The following is an 18,325-nucleotide window of genomic DNA, read 5'->3' as shown; positions in this document are numbered from 1 at the left end:
TTTCCTCAATATCCAACTCTCTAACTCATGCATATGCATATGAAATGATATAATAAAGATGTATCGGGATATAATAATAAAATGTGGTATTTACATGAATAATAGATGGATATGGCTAATCATGTATTTCAACTTTTTATAATAGTTAAATATGCTTATTTAACATTCTTTAGTCTGATCATGATATCAACAAGAGGAAACTAAACCAATATCCATTAAATCACAAATCAAGTAGGGCATTTGTATGATTATAACAAAATTACAGAGCTCAACATGATGATAGAAGCCTAACATGTTCAAATCAACAAGTCATAATGTCACGACCCAAAATCTCACTGGAGCTATGATGGTGCCTTACACCGCTAGCTAGGCAAGCCAACAACAAATATACGGAAATAGACTTTAACAAAGATAAGAAATAGTCTCAAAAGCAGAATAATATAAATAACTGAAATTATAATACCAATACAAATGAAATCACCCTATGATCTGGTATCACTGAGTACATGAGCTCTACAGATTGATAAATACAAGTCGGAACAAAATACGATACTGTCTGGAAGACTGAACAGTAAGAACATAAGATAAAAGAGGAAACTTCAAGGCATGCGAACGGAATAGTAGTGCTACCTCAAAATCTCCAAGCTAAACCGGATACAGGTCACTAGAAACCACCACTATCAGTATTACCTGAATTTGCACATGAAATGTAGAGTGTAGTATGAGTACAACCGTCCCCATGTACTCAATAAGTATCATGCCTAACCTTTGGCTAAAAGCGGTGACGAGCTTGAAAAGGTCCTATGCTCACTTCCCACAGCCAACATTAATAATAACAGCAGAAATAATAGCATATAGAGAAATGCAACTCAAATAATAATAGGATCAACTTAACATAATAGGGGGAGAAATAGGCATGCTTTTCAGATATAACAGTCAAGGTGTCAACTTCCACAGAATTCACTTCGACATGTATGTAACAAGGTAAAATAGTAATATCAAACTCTAAATCAAGCAGAGACATCGTGTCACGCCCCGACCTCCTAGAGCGCGACCGATGCTCAACCGAGATAACCCGACCGAGTAAGCCTACTAGATTTCCTTCTAGCCAACTCACCCATAAATCAAGAAAAGGTAAATCTTCATTAATTAATACCAAGAGGGTTCATGAACAACACTAATTCCATCACCATTTGTTACTTCATTTATAAAGTCCCAAAATACATACACTTTCATTGTTGAAGTGGAATATGTAATACACATATGACATTACTATCTTGACCTTCCCAATACCAATACACAACCCACACCATGTCTACGGAGCGTCTAATAGATACAAAAGAGTACAATGATAGTGTCGGCAACAAGGCTCTGGCTATACCTCAAAACATAATACACATACAATAAAATATGCACGACATCGAAATGAAGTGGGGCTCACCAAGACAACCGGGAAGAGAGTGTACCGCTATCACTGATCAATTCCCTCCGCTGTAGAACCACCTACATACATTAAAGATGCAGCACCCTCGGAAACAGGGATGTTAGTACATGTCAAATAGTACTAGTATGAAATCCAAATACCTAAGCAAGGACTTGGAAATACAATATGAATATGATGAATCATGGTAACAATAAAAGGCTTAGTTAGCCGTTAAAGCCATAACAAATTTATTTCGAGATTTCAATAACATTTATAAACTCTTAAGTAGGGGATCCTCTACAACTACCTTTACACAAAGCGGCCCGGCCGCCTCACCCCATTGTATGCGGGTGGAGGTACAATCATAATACCAGAAACTCTACACAAAGCGGCCCTGCCGCCTCACCCCAATGTATGCGGGTCGAGGTGTATTCATAAAACCACAAACTCTACACAAAGCGACCCTGCCCGTCTCACCCCAATGTATGCGGGTGGAGGTGTATTCACAATACCACAACTCTACACAAAGCAGCCCTACCGCCTCACCCCAATGTATGCGGGTGAAGGTGTATTCACAATGCCACACTTCGGATTCCCAAAATGATAATAGCTGGTATAAAAGAGTTCCCTTTCAAACCAACCATTTTGCACCTTTTTCCTTAGCAAGAGTTGGTTCATAAGGTTTCCTCATATGAGAAATAAGTGTTTAATCACATTGATTTCATACAAGATCTTCTTCCCCAAAGGGGTATAATATAATTAAGTCAAAATTAGAGAATTATTAACACACGAGGGTTCTGACACATTATGCCAATCGAAAATCAATTCTACTAGTTTGAATACCCCACATCAATAGCGTTCGATATTCGAACTTCACACGATGGAGTTTTGTAAGAACACGGAATTCCAATACCAGAAAAAGTGTTTAGCCTTCATACCTTGCTTTGAGCTTTCCTTAATTCACTACACAGTTTTGAAAATCCTAGAAACTTTGATTTATTTAGAGACATAGCAAAATTGAACACAAAGTAGGAAGATATTTATGGTTTCAGCTCTTTTGAGCATTTTATCAAACACTAGGTGTGCGAATTTAATTATTAGGTTCTTCCACAAGATTTCCTTCACTCCACAACTAACTCAATACCAAGAGTTTACTCATACTAGTTCAATTACCTCCCTACCATCCTTATAGCTACATGCATGCATGAATAACAACTCTCATACCCAAGAATCATACTCCCAATTACCCATCTTCTACCTAAACTTGAAATTGAAGACTAGGGTTAGAACCTTACCTCTTGGATGAAAATCTTGTGAGATATCTTGTTGAATTTCAAAGCTTGGACAAAATGTTGATGGACAAAGCACTAGGGGCTTACTTCTCTCTCTATAGATCACTCCCCTCTTCTCTCTAAAATGACAGGTTTTTGCCTTCAAAACGAGCCCTAATTGCTTTTAATCAACATACGGCCGGGTAAAAAAATTTAGAAAAATGAAGCCCCGACATAGATCTGTGGTCGCATATATGACCACATAATGCTTCTGTGGTCCGCAAACGGACCGCATAATGGCCCTTCAGAACTTGGCACTTTTGCCTCACTTTGCGACCAGTTTGCAGTCCACAGAATAATTCTGTGATCGCATAATGCACCGCAAAACTCCCCTCCGAAATTTTTTATGCTGGATCTGCGATGGGTTGTGTGGCCCGCGAAATTATTATGCGGCCGCATATTGGACTGCATAATGGTCCGAAAATTTGCCCAGATTTCTGCTTCAGTCTGCGGCAGATCTGCAGTTCGCAGATCAGTTCTGCGACCGCAGAGTGGACCGCAGAAATGCCCTTCACTTCTAAAACATTTTTTGAACTCCCCAATGCACTGTTCAACCCAAAAAGTCTGAACCTTCATCAACGCATAAGTCTACCTCAGCATCACGAAACACCGGGTTTTGGGTGAAATGTTTTGGGGCCTTACACATCGAATACTAGTTAGCATGAGGAAAATTACAACTCTATGCCTGCAAGTAAGTTATACATGCCATATCAACAAATACCACAGTTAAAATATCAAGTATATAAAATTTCAGCACATTAAAAGTGTTTGGCACATAATGCCTCTCAATCATAGTCTCAACATTTCACGCCCCGAACCTGGGTCTGGACATAACACGGCACCCAGTACTTGACTACATGTGACCAAGTGGACCAACTGGCTGACTGAATCAACATGTGATATCATAACATACCGAATGCGGAAGATAAACTAACGCATGCTAATATTCTGAAATGATAACTGATATAAATCAAAGTTTGGAAACACTAATATAAGTCAGAAACTTATCTGAAGCCAGCATTACTTAACATAAAATCCCGTGACACTGTCTAACTATTACTCTAGTCTATGAAGCCTCTAATGAAGTACTGAGAACGCTGACTTTCTGTCAATACTGAAAGACTAAAAGTAATAATAATGCCCTGAAAGAACTGGGGCTCACCAAATAGCCGGTACGAGAATCCTAACGCTCTGAATCGTCAACCTGTAAGTCCTCACCTACACGTGAGATGCATGTCCCAGGCAAAAGGGACGTCAGTACATTTGAATTGCTCTGGTATGTAAATCAACAGAAAGAAAGAACTGTAAATACTAAAACTGAAACTGAGCTGATAATTGATAACTGAACTGATAATTGATAACTGAAATGAACAAAGGAAGTAAGGATATGAATACTCCCTCTTCTGAATAGTGAACCACCTGTTTAATATGAATAAATAAACTGCGGCCTCAGACCCAATATACATATACACAAACTGCAGCCTTGGGCCTAAGTATACATATACATAACTACGTCCTCTGGCCCAAATATGCATAAAGCATAAACTGTAGCCTCAGGCCCAAAGATGCATAAATCATAAACTGCGGCCTCAGGTCCAAATACAGGTGTTCAACATTCAGGGATTTATAATCAGGAACTGAGAATCATCCTGCAATACATGATACTGAAATACTAAATCATATTGAGTTACATGTGTAAGGCCTAGTAAAATTTTTACCTAAAATTCGGGGTTTCGTGGTGTCGAAGTAGACTTATGTGTTGACAATTGTAGGGATTCAGGACCCGGTATGGGCACTTTGAATTTCTAGTAATGTATTTTTGGCTAACAAATGCCTCGGCAGCTGTCATGGATCTTATGAATCAAGTTTTCAAGTCGTTCCTCAACTTTTTTGTGCTAGTATTCATTGACGATATTCTGGTATATTCACGAAGTTGAGAGGACCATGCCGATCACCTCAGGGCAGTTCTACAGACTCTATATCAACACAAGTTATATGCGTTATTTTTGAAATGTGAATTTTTTCTTGAATCTATTACCTTCTTGGGGCATGTCGTCTCTAGAGAAGGAATTAAGGTTGATCTTTAGAAGATTTCAACTGTGAAGAATTGGCCTAGACCTACAACTCCAACTGAGATTCGTAGTTTTTTGGGATTAGCTGGATATTACTTTCACAACCCAAATCAGAGGGCCACGACTGGCACCCAGTTCCTACTCAACCGAGCGCCACGTACCTTATTTTTTTGTTTTTATAAGTCTAGTCATGGGCCATTGTCACGCCTTAAAATCGAGGAGCGCGACCGGCACTCAATCGAGTGAACCCGACCGACTAAGCCTGTTAGATTCCTTCTACCCAAACTCACTCATGAATAAAGAGAATATATGTTTTCCTTAATTAAACAATAAAGTGGCCATGTATGCAATAACCAATTTCTTACCATAAGTTTTACCATTTTTAAAGTCTCAAATGGACAAGTAATACAACCACAACATAGCATAGTTTGTCTTTCCCAGCACTAATACACAACTCTCACTATGTCTACGGAGCCTCTATAGATAAAGATGAGTACAATGATAATGCCGGCAACAAGGCCCCGGCTATACCTCAAACAGAATACAAAAAGAACAAAAGATACATGACCCCGGGATGAGGTGGGGCTAACCAAGTCAGTTGGGAAGAAGGTGTACTACTATCACTGATCAATATCTCCTGCTGTGGAACCACCTACATCCATTTAAAGATGCAGCGCCCCCGGCAAAAGGGACGTTAGTACCGTCGAATAGCACTAGTATGAAAACTAAACACCAATTTAAGAATTCAAAAATATAAGATGAATATGATGAACTAATGCGGCAATAGTATAATAATGATAACCGTTTAAACCAAAGCAAGATTATTAAGAGCTATCAATAAGATTTATAGGTTTTAAGATGAGATCCTCTGTAACCATCTTCACACAAAGCGGCCCCGCCGCCTCACCCGATGTATGCAAGTGGAGGTGTATGTACAATACCACAACTCAACTGAAGCAGTCCTGCCGCTTCACCCCAATGTATGCGGGTGGATGTATAACCACAATACCAAGAACCTACACAAGCGTCAATGATACCAATACCAACACAAAGCGGCTATGCCGCCTCACCCCAATGTATGCGGCTAGATGTATAACCATAGTACCAAGAACCTACACAAGCGTCAACGATACCAATACCAACACAAAGCGGCTATGCCGCCTCACCCCAATGTATGCGGGTGGAGGTGCATCAATGATACCAATACCAACACAAAGTATCTATGCTGCATCACCCAAATGTATACGGGTGGAGGTGCATCAACGATACCAATACAAACACAAAGCGGCTATGCTGCCTTGCCCCAATGTATGCGGGTGGAGGTGCATCAACGATACCAATACCAACACAAAGCGGCTATGCCGCCTCACCCCAATTTATGCGGGTGGATGTGCATTAAAATCCCAATGTTTATACAACTTGGCATAATAAGTTTCACAAAAATCACGACTTGAAATTTATAACATGTGGATACACAATCCATAGTTTGAAATACATCCTTAATTTATAATGCAATATGATAAGAGCATTTGAAACACAAATTGAACATATATCTTTATCACAAAACTTATTGGAATACTCTGTTTGTAATCAACATCTTGGAACTTACAAGGATAATGGTAATTCCAATTCTTAAAGAAGCGTTTAGCCAACATACCTCATTTGAGCTTCCTTAAACTCTAAAACTTTTCGGAATTCTTAGCTACTTCAATATATTTAAAAATATAACAAATTAAACTAAAATTAGGAAGATGATTATGGTTCTAGCTCATTTGAGCAATTTATCAAACACTAGGTGTGCATTAAGGTTTCAAGGCCCTTTTATGGAGGATTCCATCATCCCACAACCCAATCTTTACCATTCTTAGCTCAACAATCTTCCTCCACCCTTTGATAACACATGCATGTAATATAAACAAGTCTCATGCCCAAAACTTATCTTTATAATTACCCATTTTCAGAAAATTTCGAAATTAGGGTTTAGGGTGGAGAATCATACCTCTAGGATGAAGACCTAGTGAACTTCCCTTCTTAATCTTCCAAAACTTGAGCAAGAATTGAAGAACAATTAGTGAAGAACACCTTCTCACTCTAGGGCACTCTCTCTCACACTAAAATGTCAGATTATAGCTCAAAAATGACCTAAAGAGTGTATTTAACGAAATAGAGTCGGGTTTTAAAAACCCAAAAATGGAGATCTGTAACAAGGTATGCGGTCGCATAATCGATATGCGGACCGCATATCGGTCGCATAATTGGTTACAAAATTTCCCCAGAGTTTCCTTTGTAACTTAGCCTATCCACCTGTCAAGGAGCCCCAGAAACACATCCTAATAACATATATGTATGCCAACGACGTAACATAATACAAAACAACACCAACTGTGGCCTCACCAGCAATTATATTACCAGAACGGAACACCCTTAACATAAAATGTACAAATCATACATAATTAATAGAAAGAAACTCTTAGAATTTTTTCATAGATCAGCACTTTATAAATACATGGTCATTCAAACAAATAAGGATAATTTTTCTTCATTTCTTCCTCGGCCTCCCAAGTAGCATCTTCAACCTGTTGGTTTCACCATAGCACTTTTACGGATGTAACTTCTTTATTTCTCAACTTTCGGACTTGCCTATCAAGAATGGCAACTGGAATATTTTCATAAGTCAATTTCTCATTTACCTCAATAATCGCAACCGGAACAATGAGTGTCGGATCCCCAACTACTTTCTTCAACATAGACTCATGAAATACTGGGTGTACTAATGACATCTCAGGTGGTAATTCAAGCTTGTATGCCACCTCACCGATCCTCTGAATGATTTTGTACGGTCCGATATACCTTCGACTCAATTTCCCTTTCTTACCAAGTCGCATTACACCCTTCATGGGGGAAACTTTCAAGAATACCCAATAATTTTCTTGGAACTCCAAATCCCTACGATGAACATCCGAATAGGATTTCTGACGACTCTGAGCAGTCTTCAATTGCTCCTTAATGATTTTAACTTTTTCCATTGCCTGATGTACAAGGTCTGGCCCTATCAAATTTGCTTCCCCAATTTCGAACCACCCAATGGGAGATCTACATCTCATACTATATAAAGCCTCGAACAATGCCATTTGAATTCTAGCATGATAGCTATTGTTATATACAAATTCTATGAGTAGTAAATGATCATCCCAACTACCTTAAACTCTAGAACACAAGTGCGCAACATATCTTCAAGTGTCTGAATAGTCCGCTCTGCCTGCCCGTGATTCTGCGGGTGAAAGGTTGTACTAAGATTCACTTGAGTACCCAAACCTTGCTGAAATTTCTTCCAAAGGTTAGTAGTGAATTGTGCTCCCGGATCAGAAATGATGGAAACTGGGGTGCCATGCAACATGACTATTTCTTTGATATACAACTGAGCATACTTCTCCACTGTGTTGGTAGACTTAACCCGCAAAAAGTGTGTTGATTTCCTGAATCGATCCACAATCACCCAAATTGTGTCAAACTTGCGCGGAGTGCGCGGTAATCCTACCACAAAGTCCATATTATTCATTTCCCACTTCCACATTGGAATTTCTATGTTCTGTGCCAAACCAACCTTTGGTGTTTGGCCTTCACTTGCTGACAATTTGGACATCTTGCCACAAAGTCTGCCACATTTCTCTTTATATCATTCCACCAATAGACTTCCTTAAGATAATGATATATTTTCGTAGAACCTGGGTGCATGGAATACCTAGAAGTGTGAGCTTCAGTCATAATTCTTTCCCGGAGACCATCCACATTTGGAGCACAGAGTCGCCCTTGGTACCTTAGTGTACCATCATCCATGCCAAGAGAAAATTCCATGGCCTTATGTTTATGAATACCCTCTTGCAACTGCGGCAACAATGGATCATTGTATTGCTTCTCTTTGACTTCCACAACAAGCGATGATTCAGTCCTATTTTTCATAATTTCCCCTCTTTCACTAGAGTCCACAAGACGAACTCCCAAACTAGCCAATCAGTGAACATCCTTGGCTAATGGCCTCTGATATGCCTCCAAGTGAGACAAACTACCCATTGATTTCTGGCTAAGAGCATCAGCCACAACATTTACCTTTCCCGGATGATATAGAATATCAATGTCGTAGTCTTTGAGTAACTCAAGCCATCTTCTCTACCTCAGATTCAACTCCTTCTGCTTGAAAATATATTGAAGGCTCTTATGTTCCGTGAATATATCAACATGGACCCCATAAAAATAATGACGCCAAATTTTCAATGCAAATACCATTGCCGCAAGTTCTAAATCATGTGTTGGATAGTTCTTTACATGAATTTTTAGTTGCCTAGAAGCATAAGCACCTTCCTATGTTGCATTAATACACACCCAAGCCCGATTCTTGAAGCATCACATACCATAAATCCATCTATACCCTCTGGTATAGTCAATACCGGCGCCATAGTCAATCTTGCTTTCAATTCCTGGAAACCCTTTTCATAAGCATCTAACCATTCGAACTTAATTGCCTTCTACGTAAATTTAGTCAATGGAGAGGCAAGAGTAGAAAACCCCTCTACAAACTTTCTATAATATCCAGCTAAGCCTAAAAAACTATGAATCTCTGTTGGAGTTGTAGGCCTCGGCCAATTCTTCACAGCCACAATTTGCTGAGGATCAACCTTAATCCCCTCACTAGAGACAACATGACCCAAGAATGTGACAGATTCAAGCCAAAATTCACATTTTGAAAACTTTGCATATAACTGGTGTTGATGTAGGGTTTGCAGAACTACCCTGCGATGATCGACATAGTCTTCTCGACTTTGTGAATATACAAGAATATCATCAATAAATACTATCATAAAAGAGTCGAGGATTGGCTTAAAAACACGATTCATAAGATCCATGAAAGCAGCTGGGGCATTTTTTAGCCCAAAAGACATCACCAAAAATTCAAAATGCCCATACCGGGTTCTAAAAGTTGTTTTCTGAATATCCCGCTTCCTGATCTTCAACTGGTGATACCCGGATCTTAAATCAATCTTGGAGAAGTACCTGGCACCTTGCAATTGATCAAACAAATCATCTATCCTTGACAGTGGGTACTTATTCTTTATTGTGACCTTATTAAGTTGCCGATAGTCAATACACATTCTCAGTGACCCATCTTTCTTTCTTACAAAAAGGATCGGTGCACCCCAAGGAGACACACTTGGCCGGATAAAACCCTTTTCTAACAAATCTCTCAATTGTTCCTTTAGCTCTTTCAATTCTGCCGGTGCCATTATGTAGGGTGGAATAGATATAGGATGTGTGTCTGGCATCACATCAATCCCAAAATCAATCTCCCCGTCTGGTGGGATCCCAGGGAGTTCATCCGGAAAGACTCCCGGAAATTCATTCACAACAAGCACGGACTCAAGTGTAGGTGCCTCAGCATCGGTGTCCGTAACCCAGACCAAATGGTAAATACATCCCTTGTTGATCATTTTTGTGGCCTTAAGGTAAGAAATAAACCTACCCTTCGGCACTACATCATCACCCTTCCATTTAGTAACTGGCTCATTTGGAAATTTGAACCTAACAGTTCTGGTTCGGCAATCAAGCTTGACAAAACAAGAGAAAAGCCAATCCATCCCCATTATCACATAAAAATCGACCATTCTCAATTCAATAAGATCGGCCACGGTGCCCCGACCATGCAACATGAAAACACAATCCCTATAAACTCGCACGGTCAAATTAGACTCACCAAGCGGAGTAGATACAGAGAACTGCTCATGAAGCTGTTCTGGTTCTATCCCAAATTCCATAGCAAAATAAGGAGTGACATATGACAAAGTGGAACTGGGATCAATAAGAGCATATACATCATGAGATTGGATAGTCAATATACCTGTGACAACATTTGGAGAAGCCTCTGATTCCAGACGTCTTCGCATAGCATAAAATCTGTTGGGTCCTCCCGAATTCTGTGCACCACCCCTAGCTGCACCACGCCCTACGGGTGCTGGGGTGCCTCGAGCTGGAGATGCTGTGGATGTAGTAGTTGCAGAATTAGTTGGTTGTGTCGCACCTCCGCCCATATTTTGGCGGGATGAGCGGCAATCTCTCTGAATGTGACCCCTGACACCACATAGCATACTGGTAGGTCCATGAAGCAGGACCCAAAGTGCATCCTCCCACACTTAGGGCATGGAAGCCTCCTCTGCTGAAACCTTTTATCGGGCCGACCCTACTGGTGGGTTCCTCAATTGCCCTAACTAGGTCCAGATGACTGTGCACCCATCGAAGAATGGACGAATGATTGGGATGGTCCTGATGACGCTCCCCTGAATGCCGACCTACCACCACCACCACCGGAAGAACCACCAAAGTTGCCCACGCTCCATTCTATTCTTCAATTTGCGGGTCTCTGTGGCTTGAGAAAATGCCACCATCTTATTATAGTTCATATCAGAATTCAAGGCAGTTGTAGAGGCTGCATTGATAACCAAGGGGCTAAGGACCTGTACAACCCGGTGCACTCTAGCCTCCATAGTGGGTAACATGTGAATAGCATTTTTGGACAAGCGCGCAAACTCGATATGGTACTCCCACACATTCATACTACGCCTGCTTCAGGCTTTCAAACTCAGAGGCACGAGATGCCTTAGTTTTGACAGGCAAGAAATGATCCATAAAGGCATCTATGAACTCACCCCACCTTGCCGGAGGGCTTCCCTCCTCACGGGATTCCTCCCACAACTCAAACTAAGAATAGGCCACCCCTTTCAGGTGGTAGGAGGCCAACTCTACTCCCTCCGTATCTATAGTATGCATAACCTGGAGAGTTTTGTGCATCTCATCAATGAAGTCATGGGGGTCCTTCTCGGGATCAATACCCGTAAACACTGCAGGATCTAACTGAAGAAAGTTGTTCACCTTGGAACTAGCAGATTCCCCTGGATGACTAGAAGAAGTAGGCCTAACACTCGATCTCTGGGCATGAGAAGCCACTAACTATGTCAACGTTTGTATGGATCCCCTAATATCAATATCAGACACACCAGAATCGGAAGCTGGAGGTGGAGGTGGAACTGGAATATCAGTTGGAGGAACCGTTGCACCTTCTGTAGGTGTAGGGACAGGTGTGGTCTGATCAGTTATAGTAGACTTAGGCAGTGTAGTAACTGGAGGAATATTCTCACTCCTCGGGTGCTCACACGCATCATCAATTATAGGGTCAACTATCACTCCTGGGGTGACATTGGCTCTTTGGCCAGTTCTTGCCTTCTTCTTAGGTGCCATGTACTAAAAATTAGAGCAACGCAGGAGTTAAAGGAGGAACAATCTTACAACCAGCTATATCGCATGATCAAGAACATGAAAGAAGGGTATTATTCCTAAATTCTCATGTAGCATCCTAATTATAGATGTGGTCGAAAACACACCAATAATAAGGACTCTACTAGACACGGCTCTGAGACATCCTAGGATACTTTAAAACCTTAGGCTCGGATACCATGTTTGTCACGCCCCAAAACCGAGGAGCGCGACCGGTACTCAATCGAGTTAACCTGACCGAGCAAGCCTGTTAGATTCCTTCTACCCAAACTCATTCATGAATAAAGAGAATATATGCGTTCCTTAATTAAACAATAAAGTGGCCATGTCTGCAATTACCAATTTCTTACCATATTTATATGTCTATGGAGCCTTTATATATAAAGATGAGTACAATGATAATGCTGGCAATAAGGCCCTGGTTATACCTCAAACAGAATACACAAAGAACAAAAGATACATGACCCCGGGATGAAGTGGGGTTCACCAAGTCAGCTGAGAAGAAGGTGTACTGCTATCACTGATCAATATCTCCTACTGTGGAATCACCTGCATCCATTAAAGATGCAGCGCCCCCGGCAAAAGGGATGTTAGTACCGTCGAATAGTACTAGTATGAAAACTAAACACTAATTTAAGAATTCAGAAATACAAGATGAATATGATGAACCAATGCGGCAATAGTATAATATAGATAACCTTTTAAACCAGAGCAAGCTTATTAAGAGATATCAATAACATTTATAGGATTTAAGATGAGATCCTCTATAACCATCTTCACACAAAGTGGCCCCGCTGCCTCACACGATTTATGCAGGTGGAGGTGTATGTACAATACCACAACTCTACTCAAGCGGCCCAGCCGCCTCACCCCAATGTATGCGGGTGGAGGTGCATCAACGATACCATACCAACACAAAGTGGCTATGCCGCCTCACCCCAATGTATGCGGGTGGAGGGGCATCAACGATACCAATACCAACACAAAACGGCTATTCTGCCTCACCCAATGTATGTGGGTGGAGGTGCATCAATGATACCAATACCAATACAAAGCGGATATGCCACCTCACTCCAATGTATGCTGGTGGAGGTGCATCAACGATACCAATACCAGCACAAAGCGGCTATGCTGCCTCACCCCAATGTATGCGGGTGGAGTTGCATCAACGATACCAATACCAAAATAAAGTGGTTATGCCGCCTCAGCCCAATATATGCGGGTGGAGGTGCATAAACGATACCAATACCAACACAAAGCATCTATGCTGCCTCACCCCAATGTATGCGGGTGGAGGTGCATCAACGATACACATACCAACACAAAGCGGCTATGCCACCTCAGCCCAATGTACCACCTCAGCCCAACGATACACATACCAACACATACCTCAAGGATGAAGACCTAGTGAACTTCCCTTCTTAATCTTCCAAAACTTGAGCAAGAATTGAAGAACAATTAGTGAAGAACACCTTCTCACTCTAGGGCACTCTCTCTCACACTAAAATGTCAGATTATAGCTCAAAAATGACCTAAAGAGTGTATTTAACGAAATAGAGTCGGGTTTTAAAAACCCAAAAATGGAGATCTGTAACAAGGTATGCGGTCGCATAATCGATATGCGGACCGCATATCGGTCGCATAATAGGTTACAAAATTTCCCCAGAGTTTCCTTTGTAACTTAGCCTATCCACCTGTCAAGGAGCCCCAGAAACACATCCTAATAACATATATGTATGCCAACGACGTAACATAATACAAAACAACACCAACTGTGGCCTCACCAACAATTATATTACCAGAACGGAACACCCTTAACATAAAATGTACAAATCATACATAATTAATAGAAAGAAACTCTTAGAATTTTTTCATAGATCAGCACTTTATAAATACATGGTCATTCAAACAAATAAGGATAATTTTTCTTCATTTCTTCCTCGGCCTCCCAAGTAGCCTCTTCAACCTGTTGGTTTCACCATAGCACTTTTACGGATGTAACTTCTTTATTTCTCAACTTTCGGACTTGCCTATCAAGAATGGCAACTGGAATTTCTTCATAAGTCAATTTCTCATTTACCTCAATAGTCGCAACCAGAACAATGAGTGTCGGATCCCCAACTACTTTCTTCAACATAGACACATGAAACAATGGGTGTACTAATGACATCTCAAGTGGTAATTCAAGCTTGTATGCCACCTCACCAATCCCCTTTCTTACCAAATCGCATTACACACTTCATGTGGAAAACTTTCAAGAATACCCAATCATCTTCTTGGAACTCCAAATCCCTACGACGAACATCCGAATAGGATTTCTGATGACTCTGAGCAGTCTTCAATCGCTCCTTAATGATTTTAACTTTTTCCATAGCCTGATGTACAAGGTCTGCCCTATCAAATCTGCTTCCCCAATTTCGAACCACCTAATGGGAGATCTACATCTCCTACCATATAAAGCCTCGAATGGTTCCATTTGAATACTAGCATGATAGCTATTGTTATATGCAAATTCTATGAGTGGTAAATAATTATCCCAGCTACCTTTGAAGTCTAGAACACAAGCGCGCAACATATACTCAAGCATCTGAATAGTCCGCTCTGCCTGCCAGTCTGTCTGTGGGTGAAAGGCTATACTAAGATTCACCTGAGTATCCAAACCTTGCTGAAATTTCTTCCAAAAGTTAGCAGTGAATTGTGCTCCCCAATCAGAAATGATGGAAACTGGGGTGCCATGCAACCTGACTATTTCTTTGATATACAACTGAGCATACTGCTCCACTATGTCGGTAGACTTAACCGGCAAAAAGTGTGCTGATTTCGTGAGTCGAAGCACAATCACCCAAATTGAGTCAAACTTGCGCGGAGTGCGCGGTAATTCTACCACAAAGTCCATATTAATCATTTCCCACTTCCACATTGGAAATTCTATGTTCTGTGCCAACCCACCGGGCCTATGGTATTCAGTCTTCACTTGCTGACAATTTGGACATCTTGCCACAAAATGCGCCACATTCCTCTTCATATCATTCCACCAATAGACTTCCTTAAGATCATGATACATTTTTGTAGAACCTGGGTGCACGAAATACCTAGAAGTGTGAGCTTCAGTCATAATTCATTCCCGGAGACCATCCACATTTGGAACACAGAGTCGCCCTTGGTACCTTAGTGTACCTCATCCATGCTAAGAGAAAAGGCCATGGTCTTATGTTTATAAATCCCCTTTGCCACTGCTTTACCCTTCTGACTAGTCGTAGCTTTCCTGGTCATAGGCATCGCTGTATATATAAAACAAGTCAATGGTGAAGGGCTTTATTCCCTATGACTCTGCTCTATTGCACGATCTAATATCAAGAAGGAAGGGTAATCGGTCCCTAAATGCCCTGTAGTTTCCTATTTATAAAACGTGGTACACAACATATTCATAAACAGGACTCTACTAGGATAGAACTGCTCTGATACCACTTTTGTCACGACCCAAATCAGAGGGCCGCGTCTGGCACCCGATGCCTACTCAACCGATGCCACGTACCTTATTTGTTTTTTATAAGTCTCGTCACGGGCCATGGTAGGCCACATCTATATATATATATAATTGACAATATTAGAACTTAACTCGCATAACTAATCCAAAAAAAGATTTATATGGATACATATGGGCCGACAAGGCCGTTGACATGTCATACCTAAAACTATACACAGGACACTGTCTGCAAAACCTCTAAGTACATGACCATAATATATAAGTCGGGACAGGGTTCCCGACATCCTCGTAAAACAAAGTAACATATACAGAACGTGACTCAGCAATACTCCAGGAAGATGTGGATCTCACTAACCAAAAGCTGATATCTGGAGGTAGTCTACAGTGGATGGTCCTCACCTCGCCTATCTACACCTGCGTGGCATGAAACACAACGCCCCAGGAATCGGGACGTTAGTACGAAGAATGTACCGAGTATGTAAGGCAGAAATGAAATATAATAGTAATAAGATACTATGTCGGGGAGAGATAAGAGTCAACTTATAACTTCTGACTTGCCGTTGAGGGCCGTAACATATAGAATAAAACCCATTCGTATATATAAATAAAACTATAATATAGTAGTTCTAATTACATCATTCTCGTGGCGTTGACTTCCTAAATAATCAGTGGTAACTGCCCAACTGGTCGTAGCGTGGTGGTAAATGCATGACTACTTGATCGGCCATAGCTCGGTGGTAAATATGTATCTGCCCAACTGGCCGTAGCTCGGTGGTAAATGCATGACTGCCCGACCGGTCGTAGCTCGGTGGTAAATGTGTAACTGCCTAAACGGCCGTAGCACGGTGGTAAATGCATGATAATACATGTGTCACTATATTATAAACATTAACATCTTTATCATATACCTCAATAGGGAACTAGATACATACTTAGACATGCTTGAATATCACTTTACAGGAATGAATAACGTAGACATGTTAAGAGTAGAAACACTTATGAAATAGTATTACGTTTACGTATCGTTACATGGATCATGCGAAAAGAAAAAAGGGGTAACCTTAACATACCTGGAGTAGGGAAAATCCGTATGATATTCTTGGGAAAGATTGCATCGTATTCTCTTAGAATCGCAAAATCTCACGTTACTTAAGATGCTATGAAATCAAATGCTCCATCGTGTGTAATTTTTGTGTTGTAGTAGGAAAATATTATGTATTCTCTTAATACATTCTAACGTGTCTTTGTAAAAGAAAGAACATTATAAATGAATCACTTGAACATCTAAAGACCAAATGAAGCAGAATGGTTACAAATCTTCTAAGTATATGTTTACACGTAATGAAGAATGTAGTGACTTGTGTTTATAACTTTAGTTTTCCGCCTTTCAATTTGATTTATGAGTCACTTAGTTTGAAGGGTGGGCTGCCACGTTGAGAAATTAAATCTTTATACAATAATTCCCTAATTAATTATGTAATATCCCATTACCCAATAATTAACCAATTACCCACACAATTAAGAATTATCTCAACTTACTTAAAATACTACTTACTTTTCACATATATTATATACCCAACTATCACGGTCATGTGAACCTTGTATGGCACAAGTCCATAAATATCGGGTATTATATAAAATCAATACATACACTATTATTTCATTAAAACATCCATGTAAAAATATATATATTTTCTCAAGTTCTAATTTTCCTAATCTCATATAAAGAGTACAAATTTTCGTGCGCTTAATTCTTAAAATGGTAAAAAGATAACCTTCTTTTCTTGTGAGAAAATAATTTATATCTTTACAATAAAGAAAATCTCATAAACTTTCTTATATTCTGTGTATAATTTAAAGCATATTCGAAAGTAGTAATATTAATAACTATATAAAATTATATTTTTCAAACCTTCTTTTACAAAAATGTTCCATTCAAAATATCATATCAAATATATATAACGGTATCAAGGTTGTTCAACTTACGAGGTCGTACAATAACATAATCACAAATCTTTTATAACCTCGTGAATGGTCTTAATCACTTCAAGCTCATATGGATTATTACGACTCATCCTAGTATTAAAGTATGGGATGTAATATCAAAAAGGAAGTGTAACTGGTCCCTAAATGCCCTGTAGTTTCCTGTTTATACAAATTGGTGCACAACACATTCATAAACAGGACTCGACTAGACACGTCTTGCAGACAACTCTAGGATAGAACTGCTCTGATACCACTTTTGTCACGACCCAAATCAGAGTGCCATAACTGGCACCCGGTGCCTACTCAACTGAGCGCTACGTACCTTGTCACGGGCCATGATAGGCCATATCTATATATATATATAATTGACAATATTAGAACTTAACTCACATAACTAATCCAAAAAAGATTTATATGGATACATAGGGGCCGACAAGGCCGTTGACATGTCATACCTAAAACTATGCACAGGACACTGTCTACAAAACCGCTAAGAAAACATGACCATAATATATAAGTTGGGATAGGGTTCCCGACATCCTCATAAAACAAAGTAACATATATAGAACGTGACTCGACAATACTCCAGGAAGATGTGGAGCTCACCAACCAATAGCTGATATCTGGAGGTAGCCTACAGTGGATGGTCCTCACCTCGCCTATCTACACCTGTGTGGCATGAAACACAGCGCCCCAGGAATAGGGA

General features: G+C 40.2%; 1 protein-coding gene across 1 annotated transcript; it reads right to left on the bottom strand.

The window, feature by feature from the left end:
* Positions 1–7,122: 7,122 nt before the first annotated feature.
* LOC138898840 (uncharacterized) lies at positions 7,123–8,786 on the bottom strand. Its single transcript, XM_070184946.1, has 2 exons — positions 8,431–8,786; positions 7,123–7,249 (listed from the first exon to the last, which is right to left on the bottom strand). Exons 1-2 carry the CDS (start codon positions 8,784–8,786, stop codon positions 7,123–7,125), a joined length of 483 nt encoding a protein of 160 aa, XP_070041047.1.
* Positions 8,787–18,325: the final 9,539 nt, after the last annotated feature.

This window comes from Nicotiana tomentosiformis, chromosome 9, assembly GCF_000390325.3.
Source record: "Nicotiana tomentosiformis chromosome 9, ASM39032v3, whole genome shotgun sequence".
Lineage (NCBI taxonomy): Eukaryota > Viridiplantae > Streptophyta > Magnoliopsida > Solanales > Solanaceae > Nicotiana > Nicotiana tomentosiformis.
The sequence above is the reverse complement of the archived record's forward strand: the minus strand, read 5'-3'. Positions and strand labels throughout refer to the sequence as shown.

Excerpts from the sequence above, each read along its gene's own strand:
- LOC138898840 (XM_070184946.1), bottom strand. The coding sequence starts at position 8,786 with ATGAAAAATAGGACTGAATCATCGCTTGTTGTGGAAGTCAAAGAGAAG. Across the intron at positions 7,250-8,430 it reads GTGAAGGCCAAACACCAAAG|GGTGTTCCGTTCTGGTAATA; the intron begins GTTGGTTTGGCA and ends TTTTATGTTAAG.